We start from the raw sequence: 23797 nt of genomic DNA, 5'->3' as shown, positions 1-23797 counted from the left end.
TAGCCTATTCAACAGAGCCTCCAGACTAGCCATGCCTATTCAACAGAGCTCCGGACTAGCCAAGCCTATTCAACAGAGCCTCCGGACTAGCCTATTCAACAGAGCCTCCGGACTAGCCTATTCAACAGAGCCTCCGGACTAGCCTATTCAACAGAGCCTCCGGACTAGCCTATTCAACAGAGCCTCCGGACTAGCCTATTCAACAGAGCCTCCGGACTAGCCTATTCAACAGAGCCTCCGGACTAGCCTATTCAACAGAGCCTCCGGACTAGCCTATTCAACAGAGCCTCCAGACTAGCCTATTCAACAGAGCCTCCAGACTAGCCTATTCAACAGAGCCTCCAGACTAGCCTATTCAACAGAGCCTCCAGACTAGCCTATTCAACAGAGCCTCCAGACTAGCCTATTCAACAGAGCCTCCAGACTAGCCTATGCAACAGAGCCTCCAGACTAGCCTATTCAACAGAGCCTCCAGACTAGCCAAGCCTATTCAACAGAGCCTCCAGACTAGCCAAGCCTATTCAACAGAGCCTCCAGACTAGCCAAGCCTATTCAACAGAGCCTCCAAACTAGCCTATTCAACAGAGCCTCCAGACTAGCCTATTCAACAGAGCCTCCAGACTAGCCTATTCAACAGAGCCTCCAGACTAGCCTATTCAACAGAGCCTCCAGACTAGCCTATTCAACAGAGCCTCCAGACTAGCCTATTCAACAGAGCCTCCAGACTAGCCTATGCAACAGACCCTCCAGACTAGCCTATGCAACAGAGCCTCCAGACTAGCCTATGCAACAGAGCCTCCAGACTAGCCTATTCAACAGAGCCTCCAGACTAGCCAAGCCTATTCAACAGCCTCCAGACTAGCCAAGCCTATTCAACAGCCTCCAGACTAGCCAAGCCTATTCAACAGAGCCTCCAAACAAGCCTATTCAACAGAGCCTCCAGACAAGCCTATTCAACAGAGCATCCAGACAAGCCTATTCAACAGAGCATCCAGACTAGCCTATTCAACAGAGCATCCAGACAAGCCTATTCAACAGAGCCTCCAGACTAGCCAAGCCTATTCAACAGAGCCTCCAGACTAGCCAAGCCTATTCAACAGAGCCTCCAGACTAGCCTATTCAACAGAGCCCCAGACTAGCCTATTCAACAGAGCCCCAGACTAGCCTATTCAACAGAGCCCCAGACTAGCCTATTCAACAGAGCCCCAGACTAGCCTATTCAACAGAGCCCCAGACTAGCCTATTCAACAGAGCCCCAGACTAGCCTATTCAACAGAGCCCCAGACTAGCCTATTCAACAGAGCCCCAGACTAGCCTATTCAACAGAGCCCCAGACTAGCCTATTCAACAGAGCCCCAGACTAGCCTATTCAACAGAGCCCCAGACTAGCCTATTCAACAGAGCCCCAGACTAGCCTATTCAACAGAGCCTCCAGACTAGCCTATTCAACAGAGCCCCAGACTAGCCTATTCAACAGAGCCCCAGACTAGCCTATTCAACAGAGCCTCCAGACTAGCCTATTCAACAGAGCCCCAGACTAGCCTATTCAACAGAGCCTCCAGACTAGCCAAGCCTATTCAACAGAGCCCCAGACTAGCCTATTCAACAGAGCCCCAGACTAGCCTATTCAACAGAGCCCCAGACTAGCCTATTAAACAGAGCCCCAGATTAGTCAAACCAGGCCTATTGAACAGTGGTGTCATTTCTGCTATATGACTGACTTTTACTGAAACGTAAATGAGTCAAATTTCACCATAAATACATTTACAAGTAGATGCTTCTGTAAATCAGAGTGTCATGTAAAATGTTCACTTAGCTCTCAAACAGCTATAACTCTGTTCTGACCAGGAGGGAGGAGAAGAGCTACATTTTTTGAGTAGTAGCTACTCAATGTTAGAACATTGTGGTAACAATGATGAGCTCATTGGTACATTGATTACATCAAATCAGAATGACAGTTCATACACCAGGGTTGTGTTCATTAGGGCACACCGTAGCAAAACGTTTTGCAATGGAACACGAAAACAGATGTTTCTTATTGGACAAGGTCAGATTTTACCTCCCCATTTCTCCCAGTTTCAGAGCGTTTTCATCCATTCGTTCTTAATAAACACGACCCAGAGACCCCTCACCACCTTTGACTGACTTACCTGACAACTGTTGCTGAAAAAGGGCTTTAAAAATCCGATTGACTGACTGACGTACCTGACGATGGGTAGCTTGCTTAACGGTACTGGGGGCAGTTTGAGTCCATCAGGCAGGGTGAGAACCTCCATTCCTCCAGGACATTTAGACGTGTAGTTCTCCAGACTCTGAGTCACCTCCTTCTTCTCTGTGGACCGGGGAAAGAAGGGATTCGGGTTAGAAACGTAGAGCACATTACAGATGGTCAGTCTGACCATTTGAAGTAACCTCTCTCGCTATAACTATTGCTCCTAGTCTAAGCAAGATTACACGGCCCTGCCAATTTAATTGAGCATAATAACACAAATAACACAACTCCAGACCAGCCCTGTCCCTTCTCCCCATCCTACAGTGTGAGTTTTATAGCTGGATCAATAAAGATGTTTATGGCCGTGCTGTATCATCACTCTCAGCCTCGCTGCTTTAGTTGCAAACAAAAATGTCTCTATGAGTTACTCTGTTGGCTGGGCCTCACGCCACATGGGGGCTGAGAGAGAGAGAGCGATATACACTTCAGTCAAGCTCCTAGATAGGCTACTTCTCAGTTCCCCACTACATACCCCTGCTTGGACAGCCACAAAATACCACAGTATTATCCTGAGCAAGCAGCACAGACAGAACGTACTTTGATCCAGAGTCAGGGCGCCCAGGCAAACATGTCCTTCTGTAGTTCTGATCTGACAGACTGAAGAGCAGAGCAGTTCCAGTGACAGGAAACAGAACATCACCGTGTGACAAAACATCTCTCAGAGTTAATAGTGCCATTATTGAAAACACTGACATGGCCTTGCTTTACATAAAAAAATGTATCTAGCATCCTGTTGTTACTAAGCACATTCCTGTCACGTAAAAAGCTGACCAAATGAAGGTCTTAAAGGGATGTTAAAAGCCCTCTGTTTATTAGGAGTCGAGTCACATTCAGTGTTGTGTGTTTGCAGTGTTGGGAAGTGGCTTTAGTGATCATGGTTTAACAAGCAGAGAAATGCTGCATGCAGCTTATGAAACCGACCAAGAAGAAAAGGACATGGAAAGATTTGAGTATTGTTGCCTACCTGTCTACGTACCAGTCCTTCAATCCACTTCCCTGCCTACTCGTCTGCCTCCCTGCCTGTCATGGACAATTTCAAATGATTCCTAAACCTGCATGGAGTGTGTCTGTCGATACATTTCAATTTAGTCAATTGTATTTGGAAGCCCAAGTAATGTAGTCTAAGAGTAAAACATGGCAAGTTGAAGGACAGACCCAGACGAACAAAACTCTGTATTGATTGTCATTTTGGGATGATGTAAGGTAAAACAGTATCCTTGAAGAGCTCACTGCAGCATTACACAAACAGCTCTCTGACTACCACTCTCTCTCAGTCTCAGTTCCCTGTCTCTCTCCGTCTCAGTTCCCTGTCTCTCTCCGTCTCAGTTCCCTGTCTCTCTCCGTCTCAGTTCCCTGTCTCTCTCCGTCTCAGTTCCCTGTCTCTCTCAGTCTCAGTTCCCTGTCTCTCTCCGTCTCAGTTCCCTGTCTCTCTCTCCCGTTCCCTGTCTCTCTCTCCCGTTCCCTGTCTCTCTCTCCTGTTCCCTGTCTCTCTCTCTGTTCCTTCCCTGTCTCTCTCTCCCGTTCCCTGTCTCTCTCCGTTCCCTGTCTCTCTCTGTTCCCTGTCTCTCTCTGTTCCCTGTCTCTCTCTGTTCCCTGTCTCTCTCTCCCGTCTCTCTCTCCCCTGTTCCCTGTCTCTCTCTCTCCCTGTCTCTCTCTCTCCCCTGTCTCTCTCTCCCGTTCCCTGTCTCTCTCTCCCGTTCCCTGTCTCTCTCTCCCGTTCCCTGTCTCTCTCTCCCGTTCCCTGTCTCTCTCTCCCGTTCCCTGTCTCTCTCTCCCGTTCCCTGTCTCTCTCTCCCGTTCCCTGTCTCTCTCTCCCGTTCCCTGTCTCTCTCTCCCGTTCCCGTTCCCTGTCTCTCTCCCGTTCCCTGTCTCTCTCTCCCGTTCCCTGTCTCTCTCTCCCGTTCCCTGTCTGTCTCTCTCTGTTCCCTGTCTCTCTCTCCCGTTCCCTGTCTCTCTCTGTTCCCTGTCTCTCTCTGTTCCCTGTCTCTCTCTGTTCCCTGTCTCTCTCTGTTCCCTGTCTCTCTCTGTTCCCTGTCTCTCTCTGTTCCCTGTCTCTCTCCAACAGTCTTTCTTTCAGCTCTGCGTTCTATCTGCGACCCCCCAACATCACATAATACAGCTGCTTTTCAACTCCAGTTCAAATCATGTGGGGAATCGATTAGACTCACTTTCGCTTGGAGAGTTGAGAGAGCAGGTGATTAAACAAGTAAACATTACAGGAAATTCTAAATGTTTGCCATCAACTAGTATGTCAGTCAGCAGAGAAATAAGCAATTCAATGAATAAGTGTAGGAAGAACTGAGAGCAAAAACTAAATTACAGGAGTTCACAGATTTAAAATTGGCCCACATCAATTAAATAGCCCAATCACACAATTTGCCTCTCCACATACTAACTAGATGTTTATAAATGCAGTCAGACAGATAACTACAGTGGAATATGCATTGTTCCTTCTAACCTTCAGACCATACAGTATCAACCCCTCCGACTAGGCGGAGGCCAGACACAGAGCTGACAACCGGCAAGCCTATAAATAAAGTCACCGCTGCCTCCTCTACTTTACTGCTCACGTTGATTAATGAACCACTGCAGTGCACAGGTACCGAGGAGAGTCAATACGTCCTGACATTTACTGGGCACAGTGACAGACTGCTTAACAGACGTAACGACAGAACATCGTTTCCCTTTCGTCTTTCACCAAAAACACAGAGAACTGAACACAGAACTTGAATTATGCCTAAAGTGGTGAATAAAGGAATATTTCAAACTTAGGTCAATATATTATTTAGTCTGAGACCACGCAAATCAACCCAAGGAAAACCTGATTCAACTCATGAATTCTGCATTCATACTTCCACATTCATTCTTACATAACTGGTTCAACAGTCTTAAACTTTGAATGGCACCAATATGTCTCTCTCTCATTTCTCAGTTCATCCGCTCATTTTGAAGAGAATCCCCTACATTTCCACCCAGAGCAGCAGCCTATGGTGTGGTACTGTAGAGGACCCCTGGTGATAACTGTGAGCTGTTTTAGCATCCTTTGTGAGGCCTCTTAACTGACTGAGACTCTAGGGGGAGAGAGGGAAGAGAGACTGGGACTTCCAATACATCCTGACACGAGTAGCATTCAATAAAACATAGAGGGAGATTCTGCCAACTGTCACTGTAGATGATGTACTGCCCTGCCAATGTGATGGAAAGTGCTGCCAGCATACAAACTAATGAATATCAAATGAATTATGAATATATATATTTATTTATTGTTTTGGGGGCAGGAATGTTTACAAGGAGAAGTCAACTGCAATGACATCCGCATATTGTGGGCGAAAATCCTAGCCTAATCTTATCCACTGTAAACCAGAATACTGCACTAGAAAATGTCAAGTGGGTGGGAGACTAGCAAAAAGTGACAACAGGCTTGGAAAATACGTGCACTTACTTCAGTATACAGAGATGGAGTAGGTGAGTGGCCATCTTATGCGCCTGTGAGGATTGAGGGAAATCAGGAGGCAATGCCGGGGGCTTTCAAGCAATTCATTGACAAGTTCAGCTCATAACGTTGATGTTTACTTCAGTTCACACTAAAGTAGCCAGGAACCTGTATACTTTAAGTTACTGTTATGTACGACTCATAGACATACACTGAACAAAAATATAAAATGCAACAATGCTAAAAGATGTTACTGAGTTACAGTTCATATAAAGAAATCAGTCAATAGAAATACCTTCATTAGGTCCTGGTCTATGGATTTCACATGACTGGGCAGGGGCGTAGCCATGGGTGGGCAATGGAGGGCATAGGCCTACCCACTGGGGAGCCAGGTCCAACTACTGCGAAGTCAGGCCCAGCCAATCAGAATGAGCTTTTCCCCACAAACGTGCTTTATTAGAGACAGAAATACTCCTCAGCACCCACCCTCCCTCTCCTCAAACAATCCCACAGCTTGAAAAAGACTGATGTGGCGTCCTGGGCTGGCGTGGATGCAAGTGGTCTGCGGGTGTGAGGCCGGTTGGATGTACTGCCAAATTTCCTAAAACAAAGTTGGAGGCAGCTTATGGTCGAGAAATGAACATTACAATTTCTGGCAACAGCGCTGTTGAACATTCCTGCAGTCAGCATGCCAATTGCATTTTACCTCAAAACTTCAGACATCTGTGGCATTGTGTTGTGTGACAAAACTGTATATTTAGAGTGGCCTTCTAATGTCCCCAGCACAAGGTGCACCTGTGTAATGATCATGCTGTTTAATCAGCTTCTTGATATGCCACATCTGTCAGGTGGATAGACTAGCTTGGTAAATGATGAATGCTCACTAACAGGGATGTAAACCATTTTATGCAAATGTGATAGAAATAATTATTTTCTGCTTATGGAAAATTTCTGTGATCTTTTATTTCAGGTGAAGAAAAATGGGACCAACACTTTACATGTTGCGTTTATATTTTTGTTCAGTTTATAATTTCTTCAATGGGAATCATTTTAGTCCGAGGGGCTATACCCATTCTAGTAATTACATTTATAAGATATTACCGATAGATTCCCAACTCCTAAGATGATTAAACTGCCTCCAAATCACACTGTGTTGAAATACTTGCTTTTGAACCTCTCCCAATAATGCAGATAAAAAAATGATAGTAAAAAATACAATTGTAACTAACAAGAGAAATAAAATACACAAGACAGGAGCTACAGTTGAAGTCGGAAGTTTAAATACACCTTAGTCAAATACATTTAAACATTTTCACAATTCCTGATAATAAATGCCCTGTCTTAGGTCAGTTAGGATCACCACTTTATTTTAAGAATGTGAAAAGTCAGAATAATAGTAGAGAGAATGATTTATTTCAGATTTTATTTCTTTAATCACATTCCCAGTGGGTCAGAAGTTTACATACACTCAATTAGTATTTGGTAGCATTGCCTGTAAATTGTTTAACTTGGGCCAAACGTGTCGAGTAGCCTTCCACAAGCTTTACTGTGTGAATTTTGGCCCATTCCTCCTGACAGAGCTGGTGTAACTGAGTCAGGTTTGTAAGCCTCCTTGCTCGCACAAGCTTTTTCAGTTCTGCCCACAAATGTTCTATAGGATTGAGGTCAGAGCTTGTGATGGCCACTCCAATACCTTGACTTTGTTGTCCTTAAGCCATTTTGCCACAACTTTGGAAGTATGCTTGGGGTCAATGTCCATTTGGAAGACCCATTTGTGACCAAGCTTTAACTTCCTGACTGATGTCTTGAGATGTTGCTTCAATATATCCACATACATATCCACATTTCCTCCCTCATGATGCTATCTATTTTGTAAAGTGCACCAGTCCCTCCTGCAGCAAAGCACCCCCACAACATGATGCTGCCACCCCCGTGCTCCACAGTTGGGATGGTGTTCTTCGGCTTGCAAGCCTCCCCCTTTTTCCTCCAAACATGACAATGGTCATTATGGCCAAACAGTTCTATTTTTGTTTCATCAGACCAGAGGACATTTCTCCGAAAAGTACGATCTTTCTCCCCATGTGCAGTTGCAAACCGTAGTTTGGCTTTTTTTTATGGCGGTTTTGGAGCAGTTGCTTCTACCTTATTGAGCGGCCTTTCAGGTTATGTCGATATAGGACTCGTTTTACTGTGGATATACAGTGGGGCAAAAAAGTATTTAGTCAGCCACCAATTGTGCAAGTTCTCCTACTTAAAAAGATGAGAGAGGCCTGTAATTTACATCATAGGTACACTTCAACTATGACAGACAAAATTAGAAAAGAAATCCAGAAATCACATTGTAGGATTTTTTATGAATTTATTTGCAAATTATGGTGGAAAATAAGTATTTGGTCAATAACAAAAGTTTATCTCATTACTTTTATATATACTGTTATATACCCTTTGTTGGCAATGACAGAGGTAAAACGATTTCTGTAAGTCTTCACAAGGTTTCCACACACTGATGCTGGTTTTTGGCCCATTCCTCCATGCAGATCTCCTCTAGAGCAGTGATGTTTTGGGGCTGTTGCTGGGCAACACGGACTTTCAACTCCATCCAAAGATTTTCTATGGGGTTGAGATCTGGAGACTGGCTATGCCACTCTCAATACTTATTTTCCACCATCATTTGCAAATTAATTAATTAAAAATCCTATAATATGATTTTCTGGATTTTGTTTTCTAATTTTGTCTGTCATAGTTGAAGTGTACCTATGATGAAAATTACAGGCCTCTCTCATCTTTTTAAGTGGGAGAACTTGCACAATTGGTGGCAGACTAAATACTGTTTTGCCCCACTGTATATAGTCTAGTGAGTGTGTATATATAGTCTAGTGAGTGTGTATATATAGTCTAGTGAGTGTGTATATAGTGTCTAGAGAGTGTGTATATAGTGTCTAGTGAGTGTGTATATAGTCTAGTGAGTGTGTATATAGTCTAGTGAGTGTGTATATGAAGTCTAGAGAGTGTGTATATATAGTCTAGTGAGTGTGTATATATAGTCTAGTGAGTGTGTATATAAAGTCTAGTGAGTGTGCATATAGTCTAGTGAGTGTGCATATAGTCTAGTGAGTGTGCATATAGTCTAGTGAGTGTGCATATAGTCTAGTGAGTGTGCATATAGTCTAGTGAGTGTGCATATAAAGTCTAGAGTGTGTATATAAAGTCTAGAGAGTGTGTATATAAAGTCTAGTGAGTGTGTATATATAGTCTAGTGAGTGTGTATATATAGTCTAGTGAGTGTGCATATAGTCTAGTGAGTGTGCATATAAAGTCTAGTGAGTGTGCATATAAAGTCTAGTGAGTGTGTATATATAGTCTAGTGAGTGTGTATATATAGTCTAGTGAGTGTGTATATATAGTCTAGTGAGTGTGTATATAAAGTCTAGTGAGTGTGTATATATAGTCTAGTGAGTGTGTATATAAAGTCTAGTGAGTGTGTATATATAGTCTAGTGAGTGTGCATATAAAGTCTAGTGAGTGTGCATATAAAGTCTAGTGAGTGTGCATATAGTCTAGTGAGTGTGCATATAAAGTCTAGTGAGTGTGTATATATAGTCTAGTGAGTGTGTATATAAAGTCTAGTGAGTGTGTATATATAGTCTAGTGAGTATGTATATAAAGTCTAGTGAGTGTGCATATATAGTCTAGTGAGTGTGCATATAAAGTCTAGTGAGTGTGCATATAAAGTCTAGTGAGTGTATATAAAGTCTAGAGAGTGTATATAAAGTCTAGAGAGTGTATATAAAGTCTAGAGAGTGTATATATAATCTAGTGAGTGTGTATATAAAGTCTAGTGAGTGTGCATATAAAGTCTAGTGAGTGTATATATAAAGTCTAGTGAGTGTATATAAAGTCTAGAGAGTGTATATATAAAGTCTAGTGAGTGTGCATATAAAGTCTAGTGAGTGTATATATAAAGTCTAGTGAGTGTGCATATAGTCTAGTGAGTGTACATATATAGTCTAGTGAGTGTGCATATAGTCTAGTGAGTGTGCATATAGTCTAGTGAGTGTGCATATAAAGTCTAGTGAGTGTGCATATAAAGTCTAGTGAGTGTGCATATATAGTCTAGTGAGTGTGCATATACAGTCTAGTGAGTGTGCATATACAGTCTAGAGAGTGTACATATACAGTCTAGAGAGTGTGCATATAAAGTCTAGAGAGTGTGCATATAAAGTCTAGTGAGTGTGCATATAAAGTCTAGTGAGTGTGCATATAAAGTCTAGTGAGTGTGCATATAAAGTCTAGTGAGTGTGCATATAAAGTCTAGTGAGTGTGCATATAAAGTCTAGTGAGTGTATATAAAGTCTAGTGAGTGTGTATATAGTCTAGTGAGTGTGTATATAAAGTCTAGTGAGTGTGTATATAAAGTCTAGTGAGTGTGTATATAAAGTCTAGTGAGTGTGCATATAAAGTCTAGTGAGTGTGTGTAGGGTCAGTGCAAGATAGTTAGTGCAGATACACAACACGATCAAAAGTATGTTCCTCGAACATCTCATTCCAAAATCATGGGAATTGATATGGAGTTGGTCCCCACCTTTGCTGCAATAACTCTTCTGGGAAGGCTTTCCACTAGATGTTGGAACATTGCTGCGGGGACATGCTTTACATTCAGCCGCAAGAGCATTTGTGAGGTCAGGCACTGATGTGGGAGGATTAGGCCTGGCTCGCAGTCAGGCGTTCCTATTCATCCCAAATGTGTTCGGTGGGGTTGAGGTCAGGGTTCTGTGCAGGCCAGTCAAGTTCTTCCATACCGATCTCGACATACCATTTCTGTATGGACTTCACTTTGTGCACGGGGCATTGTCATGATCAAACAGGAAAGGGCTTTCCCCAAATTGTTGCCACAAAGTTGAAAGCACAGAATCGTTTAGAATGTAATTGTATGCTGTAGTGTTAAGATTTCCCTTCACTGGAACTAAGAGGCCTAGCCCCAAACCATGAAAAAACATCTACACACAACAACCCATAATGACAAGAGAGTGAGAGGCTGAGTAAGAGATGGAGCGAGAGGCTGAGTTAGAGAGGCAGAGAGAGCGAGAGCGAGCGAGAGGCTGTGCTCTCTCTGCCTCTCGCTCTCTCTCTGCCACTCGCTCTCTCTCTGCCACTCGCTCTCTCTCTGCCACTCGCGCTCTCTCTCTGCCACTCGCGCTCTCTCTCTGCCACTCGCGCTCTCTCTCTGCCACTCGCGCTCTCTCTCTGCCACTCGCGCTCTCTCTCTGCCACTCGCGCTCTCTCTCTGCCACTCGCGCTCTCTCTCTGCCACTCGCGCTCTCTCTCTGCCACTCGCGCTCTCTCTCTGCCTCTCTCTTGCTCGCTCTCTCTCTCTGCCTCTCTAACTCAGCCTCTCGCTCGCTCTCTCTCGCTTTCTCCGCCTCTCTAACTAAGCCTCTCGCTTGATCTCTAACTCAGCCTCTCGCTTGATCTCTAACTCAGCCTCTCGCTTGATCTCTAACTCAGCCTCTCGCTTGATCTCTAACTCAGCCTCTCGCTTGATCTCTAACTCAGCCTCTCGCTTGATCTCTAACTCAGCCTCTCGCTTGATCTCTAACTCAGCCTCTCGCTTGATCTCTAACTCAGCCTCTCGCTTGATCTCTAACTCAGCCTCTCGCTTGATCTCTAACTCAGCCTCTCGCTTGATCTCTAACTCAGCCTCTAGCTTGATCTCTAACTCAGCCTCTCGCTTGATCTCTAACTCAGCCTCTCGCTTGATCTCTAACTCAGCCTCTCGCTTGATCTCTAACTCAGCCTCTCGCTTGATCTCTAACTCAGCCGCTTGCTCAGCCCCTCGCTCTCTCTCTCAGCCTCTAGCTCTCTCTCTCAGCCTCTCGCTCGCTCTCTCTCAGCCTCTCGCTCGCTCTCTCTCAGCCTCTCGCTCGCTCTCTCTCAGCCTCTCGCTCGCTCTCTCTCAGCCTCTCGCTCGCTCTCTCTCAGCCTCTCGCTCGCTCTCTCAGCCTCTCGCTCGCTCTCTCTCAGCCTCTCGCTCGCTCTCTCTCAGCCTCTCGCTCGCTCTCTCTCAGCCTCTCGCTCGCTCTCTCTCAGCCTCTCGCTCGCTCTCTCTCAGCCTCTCGCTCGCTCTCTCTCAGCCTCTCGCTCGCTCTCTCTCAGCCTCTCGCTCGCTCTCTCTCAGCCTCTCGCTCTCTCTCGCTCAGCCTCTCGCTCTCTCTCTCAGCCTCTCGCTCTCTCTCAGCCTCTCGCTCTCTCTCAGCCTCTCGCTCTCTCTCAGCCTCTCTCTCAGCCTCTCTCTCAGCCTCTCTCTCAGCCTCTCTCTCAGCCTCTCTCTCAGCCTCTCTCTCAGCCTCTCTCCCAGCCTCTCTCCCAGCCTCTCTCCCACGCAGGCCTGAAGCTCCTGTGATGACACGCTACCCCTTCTCTCTCTTATCCCTCTCCCAAACAGGGTGACAGTGGTAACGTTAATTAGACTCTCTCTCCCCGAAAGGTCCATCTTAAATAAAACATTTGCTATGATTTTTAATGTCACCGATGGGGACTTGAAAAGGCACTACTGCCTCAAGACAGACCTTAGAAGGGCCCGGCTCTTTCAAAGCCCGTCATTTCCTTTCCCTGGGAGCTTCTGCTGTGACATTAAATGGGACGACAGCAACGTTCTAGCAATCCTAGAATCGCCATGTATGCCAGATTTTTTTTAAAGAAATGTACACAGTTGATAAATGAGGCCCCACATCTGAGGATTAAAAGGCACATTTTGGGATATTTGAGAATGGTAATTGCCATTCTCATTCATCAGCTTTATACCAAACTAAATAGCAGGCTTACATTGGGCTGAAAAAGTCAGGATTGTGACTTTAAAGGAAAAGGCTGTTGCTGCTGGGGCTAGACAGTCACACTGTTCTGCTATGCTGAGCTATGCTGCTGTGTGTCCTACAATACTTCCACAGACACGCAGGGAACATAGCAAGGGGGACGCGCCCCACTACTACATGCTGGGAGAAGACGACCTGCAATAACCCCCGCCGTGTGTGACATCACCACACTGCAGACAAACAGCAGGGGGGTGAGGGAGAAGGGAGAAAAAGGGAGAGGGGGGACAGAGGGAGAGAGAGGATGGGAGAGAGAGAGACAGGCTGGCGAGGAAAAAAGGCGTGCAACCTCAGTTCAGAGGGGACAGATTTGTGCGAGGCCCATTTCACAGAGTGTCTCTGCCAAAGACACCATTCAGAAAGTCACTGAGAACTAGAGCCGTTTTAAGCTGCTAAAACAGTTACTCAAGCTTGGAGTTAGGAGTCTGGGGAACAAGGTTTCAACTCAAGTGAGATCATAGCTTTAATATAACAATGAAATATGTTTGGGGACTTTATGCCCAGCCTCTCACACAAAATGGCATAGCTAGAAAAGCATCATACTCCTTGCCTTTCTGTCTCGAGGCATCGCAGGCTGTAATTGCACGTTTAAGTGTGTAGGACGCCAACACACACACGGTGGGTGTATGACAGACACTGAGCTGTAGTTGAGCTGTTGTTATTCCAGCAGGGTTACACAGTGAGGAGGGTGCTGGGTAGATGGGAGCATGGCCTCTCTCAGCGTAGCAACAGTCCCTCGCTGCTACTGCTGCTGCTGACAGTGGTGAATATTTCATACTGTTGGTGCTCTGCTCGCTCTCTCTCTCTCGGTCTCCCTCCCTTTCTCTGTATTCACTCTACATTTCTCCTCTCTCCTTCCTCACCGTCTCTCTCCTTCTCCTCCCTCTCCCTCCCACTTTCCCAAAAGCATTACATTGGCCTCGATAGTGAGGTCAGTTAGGCATCATCTCCAACCCTGTCCTCTCTCTCAGATGAGTACCCGAGTCCAGAGGATTTCTGGTCAAAGCTCACTTTTGCCCAGCCACCATATGAGATGACTGGCTTGGTTGAGCATCACACACCATTACACCCGCAGGCACAATGCTGGCTTTCCCAAAGGACATTGATGGATGGCTGCAGCCAGGGGGTGATTTTAGATAGTATGAAATCGAGGGAAAATGCATTAAGGGTTTTAAGCTAATACTGACAAAAACGTTCGACTATGACCATGTAATATCTGTTATTCCAAGTAGTCTTGTCACGATACCAACATTTTATTGACTATACGATACTGGGCCAAGTATCACGTTACTGATTAATACAGGTAACGAGTGGAGGACAGAGGAGCCTCTTAAAGAAGAAGTTACAGGTCTGTGAGAGCCAGAAATCTTGCTTGTTTGTAGGTGACCAAATACTTATTTTCCACAATAATTTGCAAATAAATTCATTAAAAATCATACAATGTGATTTTCTGGAGAAAAAAAATTCTCATTTTGTCTGTCATAGTTGAAGTGTACCTATGATGAAAATTATAGGCCTCTCTCATCTTTTTAAGTGGGTGAACTTGCACAATTGGTGGCTGACTAAATACTTTTTTGCCCCTCTGTATATGAAGCCTACCTATATGAAGCCTACCTATATGAAGCCTACCTATATGAAGCCTCCCTATATGAATTCTACCTATATGAAGTCTACCTTTTAAGCCTACCTTTGAAAACTACCTTTGAAGCCTACCTTTATGTAGCCTACCTTTATGAAGCCTACCTTTATGAAGCCTACCTTTATGAAGCCTACCTATATGAAGCTTACCTATATGAACCCTACCTTTGAAGCCTACATTTGAAGCCTACCTATATGAAGCCTACCTATATGAAGCCTACCTATATGAAGCCTACCTATATGAAGCCTACCTATATGAAGCCTACCTATATGAAGCCTACCTTTGAAGCCTACCTTTAAAGCCTACCTATATGAAGCCTACCTATATGAAGCCTACCTATATGAACCCTACCTTTGAAGCCTACCTATATGAAGCTTACCTATATGAACCCTACCTTTGAAGCCTACCTTTGAAGCCTACCTATATAAAGGGTATCTATATAAAGCCTACCTATATAAAGGGTATCTATATAAAGCCTACCTATATGAAGCCTACCTATATAAAGCCTACCTATATAAAGCCTACCTATATAAAGCCTACCTATATAAAGGGTATCTATATAACGCCTACCTATATGAAGCCTACCTATATGAAGCCTACCTATATGAAGCCTACCTATATGAAGCATACCTTTGAAGCATACCTTTGAAGCCTACCTATATAAAGCCTACCTATATAAAGCCTACCTATATGAAGGCTACCTATATGAAGTCTACCTTTGAAGCCTACCTATATAAAGGCTATCTATATGAAGCCTACCTATATGAAGCCTACATTTGAAGTCTACATATGAAGCCTACCTTTATGAAGCCTACCTTTATGAAGCCTACCTTTATGAAGCCTACCTTTATGAAGCCTACCTTTATGAAGCCTACCTTAATGAAGCCTACCTTAATGAAGTCTACCTTAATGAAGTCTACCTTAATGAAGTCTACCTTAATGAAGCCTACCTTAATGAAGTCTACCTTAATGAAGCCTACCTTAATGAAGCCTACCTTAATGAAGCCTACCTTAATGAAGCCTACCTTAATGAAGTCTACCTTAATGAAGTCTACCTTAATGAAGTCTACCTTTGAAGCATACCTTTGAAGCCTACCTATATGAAGGCTACCTATATGAAGGCTACCTTCGAAGTCTACCTATATGAAGCTTACCTATATGAAGCCTACCTATATGAAGGCTACCTTCGAAGCCTACCTTCGAAGCCTACCTATATGAAGCTTACCTATATGAAGCCTACCTTTATGAATCCTACCTTTATAAAGCCTACCTATATGAAGCCTACCTATATGAAGCCTACCTATATGAAGGCTACCTATATGAAGGCTACCTTCGAAGTCTACCTTCGAAGCCTACCTATATGAAGCTTACCTATATGAAGGCTACCTTCGAAGCCTACCTATATGAAACGTACCTATATGAAACGTACCTATATGAAGGCTACCTATATGAAGGCTACCTATATGAAGGCTACCTTCGAAGCCTACCTATATGAAGCTTACCTAGCCTACCTATATGAAGCTTACCTATATGAAGGATACCTTCGAAGCCTACCTTCGAAGCCTACCTATATGAAGCTTACCTATATGAAGTCTACCTATATGAAGTCTACCTATATGAAGTCTACCTTCGAAGCCTACCTTCGAAGCCTAACTATATGAAGCTTACCTATATGAAGCCTACCTTTATGAATCCTACCTTTATAAAGCCTACCTATATGAAGCCTACCTATATGAAGGCTCCCTTCGAAGTCTACCTTCGAAGCCTACCTATATGAAGCTTACCTATATGAAGGCTACATTCGAAGCCTACCTTCGAAGCCTACCTATATGAAACTTACCTATATGAAGGCTACCTATATGAAGGCTACCTTGCAAGCCTACCTTCGAAGCCTACCTATATGAAGCTTACCTAGCCTACCTATATGAAGCTTACCTATATGAAGGCTACCTTCGAAGCTTACCTTCGAAGCCTACCTATATGAAGCTTACCTATATGAAGCCTACCTATATGAAGCCTACCTATATGAAGGCTACCTATATGAAGGCTACCTTCGAAGCCTACCTATATGAAGCTTACCTATATGCATGACAGCGTACCTGCAAAGCCTATACTTAGACTGGCCTATAAAGCCTATACTCAAAGCCTATACTCTGCTCTTGGTTATACCAGGGATGAAATTATATACAATATATGAACTTTGCTCGCTCTGCTCCAATATATCAAATGTAACAGAAGACTGATCAGAGTCTCCATCCCCATTTGCCATCAGGTCTAATTTATATTAAAAACTGATGGAGGAATAGATGCAGTTCGAGTGGATGGGGAGAAGCAGGTGAGCGAGGGCTGGTAGGAGACGCTGAGAAGCAGGTTAGAGAGGGCTGGTAGGAGACGCTGAGAAGCAGGTGAGAGAGGGCTGGTACGAGACGTTGAGAGAAGCAGGTGAGAGATGGCTGGTAGGGGACGCTGAGAGAAGCAGGTGAGAGATGGCTGGTAGGGGATGCTGAGAAGCAGGTGAGAGATGGCTGGTAGGGGATGCTGAGAGAAGCAGGTGAGAGAGGGTTGGTAGGGGATGCTGAGAAGCAGGTGAGAGATGGCTGGTAGGGGATGCTGAGAAGCAGGTGAGAGATGGCTGGTAGGGGATGCTGAGAAGCAGGTGAGAGATGGCTGGTAGGGGATGCTGAGAAGCAGGTGAGAGATGGCTGGTAGGGGATGCTGAGAAGCAGGTGAGAGATGGCTGGTAGGGGATGCTGAGAAGCAGGTGAGAGAGGGATGGTAGGGGACGCTGAGAGAAGCAGGTGAGAGATGGCTGGTAGGGGATGCTGAGAAGCAGGTGAGAGAGGGTTGGTAGGGGACGCTGAGAGAAGCAGGTGAGAGAGGGATGGTAGGAGACGCTGAGAAGCAGGTGAGAGAGGGCTGGTACGAGACGTTGAGAAGCAGGTGAGAGAGGGATGGTAGGAGACGTGGAGAAGCAGGTGAAACAGGGCTGGTAGGAGACGCTGAGAAGCAGGTGAGAGAGGGATGGTAGGAGACGTTGAGAAGCAGGTGAGAGAGGGATGGTAGGAGACGCTGAGAAGCAGGTGAGAGAGGGCTGGTAGGAGACGCTGAGAAGCAGGTGAGAGAGGGTTCGGTAGGGGACGCTGAGAAGCAGGTGAGAGGGGATGGTAGAGGACGCCGAGAGAAGCAGGTGAGAGAGGGCTGGTAGGAGACGCTGAGAAGCAGGTGAGAGAGGGTTCGGTAGGGGACGCTGAGAAGCAGGTGAGAGAGGGCTGGTAGGGGATGCTGAGAGAAGCAGGTGAGAGGGGATGGTAGAGGACGCCGAGAGAAGCAGGTGAGAGAGGGATGGTAGAGGACGCTGAGAGAAGCAGGTGAGAGAGGGCTGGTAGGGGACACTGAGAGAAGCAGGTGAGAGAGGGCTGGTAGGGGACGCTGAGAGAAGCAGGTGAGAGAGGGTTGGTAGGGGACGCTGAGAGAAGCAGGTGAGAGATGGCTGGTAGGGGACACTGAGAGAAGCAGGTGAGAGAGGGTTGGTAGGGGACGCTGAGAGAAGCAGGTGAGAGATGGCTGGTAGGGGACGCCGAGAGAAGCAGGTGAGAGAGGGTTGGTAGGGGACGCTGAGAGAAGCAGGTGAGAGAGGGTTGGTAGGGGATGCTGAGAAGCAGGTGAGAGATGGCTGGTAGGGGATGCTGAGAAGCAGGTGAGAGATGGCTGGTAGGGGATGCTGAGAAGCAGGTGAGAGATGGCTGGTAGGGGATGCTGAGAAGCAGGTGAGAGATGGCTGGTAGGGGATGCTGAGAAGCAGGTGAGAGATGGCTGGTAGGGGATGCTGAGAAGCAGGTGAGAGAGGGATGGTAGGGGACGCTGAGAGAAGCAGGTGAGAGATGGCTGGTAGGGGATGCTGAGAAGCAGGTGAGAGAGGGTTGGTAGGGGACGCTGAGAGAAGCAGGTGAGAGAGGGTTGGTAGGGGATGCTGAGAAGCAGGTGAGAGATGGCTGGTAGGGGATGCTGAGAAGCAGGTGAGAGATGGCTGGTGAGAAGCAGGTGAGAGAGGGGATGCTGAGAAGCAGGTGAGAGATGGCTGGTAGGGGATGCTGAGAAGCAGGTGAGAGATGGCTGGTAGGGGATGCTGAGAAGCAGGTGAGAGATGGCTGGTAGGGGATGCTGAGAAGCAGGTGAGAGAGGGATGGTAGGGGACGCTGAGAGAAGCAGGTGAGAGATGGCTGGTAGGGGATGCTGAGAAGCAGGTGAGAGAGGGTTGGTAGGGGATGCTGAGAAGCAGGTGAGGGCTGGGAGGGACATTATTGGACTGGTGCATACAAGAGACTAGTTGCTGTTGCTTAAATGTACTGAACTTATAAACAACTGAGTTTATAAGCATTTTACAACAGGCACCCGCGGGTTCTTTAGATCGTTAGGGCCGGACATGTTGGTAGTATTACAGTATACTACAGTATTCTGAAATGTTGGTATCATAAGTATCATGACGTTTTGGTTCTGTGATATTATTGTGGTACTGGTATACCGTGCAACACTAATTCCTAAACTAGAGCTCGTCAGGCTAGTAACTATTTTTATTCCCTACATGTATACGTTTTTCCCCATGCATCTGTTGACACTTAAAGGGATGAGAGTTGACATTGATGAAAGAGTACACTCTCAAAGACAATGGAGAATGTGACCGTCTGGGTTTCGGTAGCCGTGTGTGTGAGTGTGTGTGTGTGTGTGTGTGTGTGTAGGCTGACCTTGGTCTGAGAGCAAGTCCAGCATGGTCTGGAGCAGAAAGGAGAGGTGGCGGACAGACAGGCCGGGATTTCCCATACGACGTGATGCGTACACCAGCTCATGGAGCAGACGCACCTGTACCGCCGCCCAGCCACGGTGGGAACCTGGAGGAGAGGAGAAGATTATTTTACTGTCCCGTGTAAATTCATTTCCAACTAAAACGTGTCTTCTGCATTAACCACCCAGGCCCCTCTGTGAGACACAAACAGAGGTTGGATCAGAGGGCAGCCACACTACCGCACCTCTGCAGCTGGTTTTAGGGATTACATGCCTTGCTCGAGGGCACAACGGCATTTAGGATTTGAGAGTGAGTGGGATCCTCCAAACATTCTCACACCAGAGCGGCGTGAGATTGGGAGCTGTGCAGTGTGGCGTTGACTTCAGGTAATTAGTGTTCTGCAGCAGAAAACACATCAGCAGACATCTTAATAACCTGCTAGCTTTACACTGGTGTTCTGGGGAGCATGGATGGGTCTCAGCGTTACGTAACATTACATTCTCCACAACCCCCCACCATTCCCCAGGCTATACTCAAGGCTGTCAGGGCTGGTGCACTGAGGGAGTGGGGAGGGAGAGAAGGGGGGAAAAAAGGGCAAGAGGAGGAGGAGAGAGAGAGAAGGGGAAATAAGACCAGCCTACTCAGAGGTTAATTAAGAATCAATTGTTCCCTGAGCTGTACAGTCTGCGGAGCTCATAAAATCTTGACCAAGATGCGTGTCCGTTATCAGTGTTCTCTGTACTGGGGGATTATATTATTATTAAATAAATAACCAAATGTTATTCATTGCTACCGACTTCTGTCATCTGCAAAAATGATATTAATGCAAATCTTTTCTAAGCCATTTCCTCCTCCTCAGTGAAGCTGCAGCGCCCACTAAGCAGCCTAAATATAGCAGCATCAACCTGTCTGTAACATCATGTGAAGCTACCGCTGCTTATCTGAAGGGCACCAACACAGAGGAGAGGATAGGACACACGGTGGCCCTCTCTCGTTCTTCCTCTCTCGTTCTTCCTCTCGTTCACTGTCACTCTCACACCCCTCTCTTTCTGTATCAAAAGACCATGAACGCTGGAAGCTTTGTATTCACTCCTTAATTGCTAAATAAAGGTGTGCCAAAACCTCTTATTCTTGGTCTCCATCACTCCCTCCCTCTGTTTCTCCCTCTCTCCCTCTCTCCCACCCTCCCGCTCTTTCTCCCTCCCTCCCTCTCTTGCCTCCTTCCCTCTCCTTCTTCCCATCCCTCCCTCCCTCCCCTCCCTCCCTCTTTCTCCCCTCCCTCCCTCTTTCTCCCCTCCCCCCTCTTTCCTCCATCCCTCTTTTTCTCCTCTCGCTCCCCCTCCCTCTCTTTCTCTCTCCATCTCTCTCCCCCTCCCTCTCTCTCTTTCTCTCCCCCGCCCGCCCTCCCTCCCTCTCCCCATCCCCTCCTCTCTTTCTCTCTCCCCCTCTTTCTCTCCCCTCCCTCTCTCCCCTCCCTCCTCCATCCCTCTCTTTCCCCCCTCCCTCTCTTTCTCCCCTCCCTCTCTCACCCCCATCTCCCCTCTCTCTTTTTCTCCCCTCTCTCCCCCTCCCTCCTTTTCTCTCCCCTCCCTCCTTTTCTCGTTCCCCCTCCCTCCTTCTCCTACAGCTAAATGTCTTCTTCTGTGGTATTTGCAAGGCAATATTCAAGGTGTCGTGGAATCCAATTAGCATCACCATGAGAATGACACTCTGCCGCACAATCCTCACCCTGTCACACAAACACACACACGCACCGCCCTGTCACACACTGCCTGCATCAAAAGGCACTGTACATTCTGGTAGGAGAATTAACAGTTCCCTGTAAGGTGATGTCTGATACTACTGTCATCCCCTTCTGTCATTTAAACATGAACAGTGCAGCAGGGATTAAAAGCATGGCAGCTAAATGCCTTTTTGTGAGTCTGTGGTCTTTGAAACAGTGTTAACTCGAAACAAAATGAGAGAGAGAAAAAGAGAAAGTATTCTCAACCTGATAAAGAAGAGAGTACTGAGAGGGCTCCCTAGCCAATTAAAAACCAATTTGCTTGTTCATTTCTCTGCCGGCCAGCCCTGTACCAGGCCGTGTTGGAATACACTATCGAGCCCCATTTCCTCTCTGATATTAGCCTCCTGCACCAGGGGCCTGGCCAGCTCTCTTCTCCTCCCAGCTCAATAAACTCCCCCCTGATACCTCTCCTCAGGCTCAGAGGCCTGGTCGTAGTAGGAAGTCCTGCTGCCTGATGAGGAACATTTATTTATCTTTTTCTGCTTTGTCTTGTAAACAAAGTTAGGGAGGAAGATATCCATAGTCAGACAGACACACACTTCACTCCCAACTACACTACAGCATAATTGTTTGACTACCTCTCACAATTGTTTTCCACAGCAGTGAACTGGAGGTCAACAACAACGTCTCTCTCTGCCTGACAGAAACTCTTCTCAAGTGGGTGCTTGAAAGAGGATCACAGTAGAGATAGAGGACTCTGAATGTTTTCTCTGTCAGTGTTTCTTTTATGCTCCAGTCCCTCATGGTGGAGTGGGTTGAGCAAGGTGAGGGTCAAGAGCCTGCAGTGCACAGCAGCTCATCCTAAGGACCCTGAGAAAGTGTTTGTTGTGTGTGTGTGTGTGTGTGTTTTTGTGTGTGTGTTTTTGTGTGTGTGTGTGTGTGTGTGTTTTTGTGTGTGTTTGTGTTTGTGTTTGTGTTTGTGTTTTGTGTGTGTGTGTGTGTGTGTGTGTGTGTGTGGAGCAGAGGTCTGGGTCAGCGCAGGTCTCAAATCAATTGTGTGTCTTTTTGCGCAAAGTGGTGCCCGGAATACGTATTACCCCTGAGAAGAGCTCTTGAAGAGAAGATCCTTTAAATAATGCTCAGAGCAAGGCAATGTTATTCAATCTCTTGCTAAGTACTGACCTTACTGAAACAGATATATGTGCTTGTGTGTGTGTTTTTATTGATAATATAAAGTTGTAGGGATCACTCAACAGTGTATGGGACAGTTTTGACACAGAGTAAAGGCATATCCAGTTGGGTACCTTTGCTGAAGTCTTTGGGGTCGAGGCAGAGGCTGTATCCAGGCAGGGTCTCCAGCAGCAGCTTGTAGCAGGCCCTCCAGCCAGGCTCTGGGATGGTGGGGGCCACACACTGCATGGCTGCTACCCGCTTGAAGAAGGCTGACTTACGGTGGAAACCAATCAGGTGGTAGAGCTCAGAGAGGATGCTGTAACGCTGGATCTTCTCTTCCTCAGACAGCTGAGAAAACAGAGATCATTGTTTGGTTGGTTGGTTGTTGGTTAATTGGTTTGTTAAGATGTTAATTGGTCAGACTTACAATCAGTCATGCGTGCACACATTTTATGTACGTACGGGTTGTCCCAGATTTGTTTTATGAGTCAAATTGAACTTTTACAGAGATTAATTTGGAAATAAGCTGCATAACTTGTTTTACTGTCAAGGATTTATAATAATAATAATATTTTATTCCATTTAGCAGAGTTGTTTTGTGTTTTTTTTTTACCCCTTTTTTCTGTCCAATTTCATCTTGTCTCATCGCTGCAACTCCCCAACGGGCTCAGAGGCGAAGGTCGGGTGATGCGTCCCACAAAACATGACCCACCAAACTGCGCTTCTTAACGAAATCCAGTGTGTCAGAGGAAACACAGTTTAACTGACAACAGAGGTCAGCCTGCAGGCGCCTGGCCTGCCACAAGGAGTCGCTAGAGCACAATGAGCCCCCCTCCCCCGGCCAAACCCTCCCCTAACCGGCACGATCCTGGGGCAATTGTGCGCCACCCTATTGGTTGGTGATACAGCCTGGGATTGAACCCAGGTCTGTTGTGACGCCTCTAGCACTGCGATGCAGTGCTTTAGACCGCTGTGCCACTCAGGAGGCCCGAACAGAAGCATCTGCTAATAAATGTCATATAATATTATAAATCCTTTACGATAACACAAAGTTATACAACTTATTTCCAAACAAATCTCTGGAAAAGCTCAATTTGATTTATAAAACAAATCTGTGGAAAGGTTATGAGAATGATCAGTCACTGCACAATGAAAAGGAGGTGGTGGCACACTGGCAGAATCGTCCAAGACACAACTAAGATTTCCCTCCAAGAGAGACAGGCCTACAGAGCAGAGCACACTGTGTGACTGCCTGAATAGAGTCTCTCGCAGGATGGCCTTAGGCACCTGTCAGAGGAGCTTTCCTTTGTGTCAAGTTATGGGACCTGTGTGTTGGCAGGTGATCCTCAGACAGGCAAGCAGCAGTGACAGGTGCCTGAGTACAGGACCTGGGTGTTAACAGCCTCTATGGGACCTGGGTGTTGACAGCCTCTATGGGACCTGGGTGTTGACAGCCTCTATGGGACCTGGGTGTTGACAGCCTCTATGGGACCTGGGTGTTGACAGCCTCTATGGGACCTGGGGGTTGACAGCCTCTATGGGACCTGGGGGTTGACAGCCTCTATGGGACCTGGGGGTTGACAGCCTCTATGGGACCTGGGGGTTGACAGCCTCTATGGGACCTGGGGGTTGACAGCCTCTATGGGACCTGGGGGTTGACAGCCTCTATGGGACCTGGGGGTTGACAGCCTCTATGGGACCTGGGGGTTGACAGACTCTATGGGACCTGGGGGTTGACAGACTCTATGGGACCTGGGGGTTGACAGACTCTATGGGACCTGGGGGTTGACAGACTCTATGGGACCTGGGGGTTGACAGACTCTATGGGACCTGGGGGTTGACAGACTCTATGGGACCTGGGGGTTGACAGACTCTATGGGACCTGGGGGTTGACAGACTCTATGGGAC

General features: G+C 46.4%; 1 protein-coding gene across 4 annotated transcripts in view; it reads right to left on the bottom strand.

Moving 5' to 3' along the window:
- The window catches only part of LOC115131475 (trafficking protein particle complex subunit 9), a 316964-nt gene that overhangs the window by 283020 nt on the left and 10147 nt on the right, over positions 1-23797 (bottom strand). For all 4 annotated transcript variants that reach the window (XM_065020435.1, XM_065020436.1, XM_065020438.1 and 1 more), the window contains 3 exons: positions 22021-22237; positions 18953-19096; positions 2206-2332 (listed from right to left, as the gene is read on the bottom strand). In XM_065020435.1, the coding sequence (XP_064876507.1) occupies positions 2206-2332; positions 18953-19096; positions 22021-22237 (488 nt within the window). The remainder of the gene's footprint in view (positions 1-2205; positions 2333-18952; positions 19097-22020; positions 22238-23797) is intronic.

The sequence above is a fragment of the Oncorhynchus nerka genome, linkage group LG7 (assembly GCF_034236695.1).
Source record: "Oncorhynchus nerka isolate Pitt River linkage group LG7, Oner_Uvic_2.0, whole genome shotgun sequence".
NCBI lineage: Eukaryota > Metazoa > Chordata > Actinopteri > Salmoniformes > Salmonidae > Oncorhynchus > Oncorhynchus nerka.
Note: the sequence above shows the minus strand (reverse complement) of the source record. Positions and strands in the feature narration are given on the sequence as shown.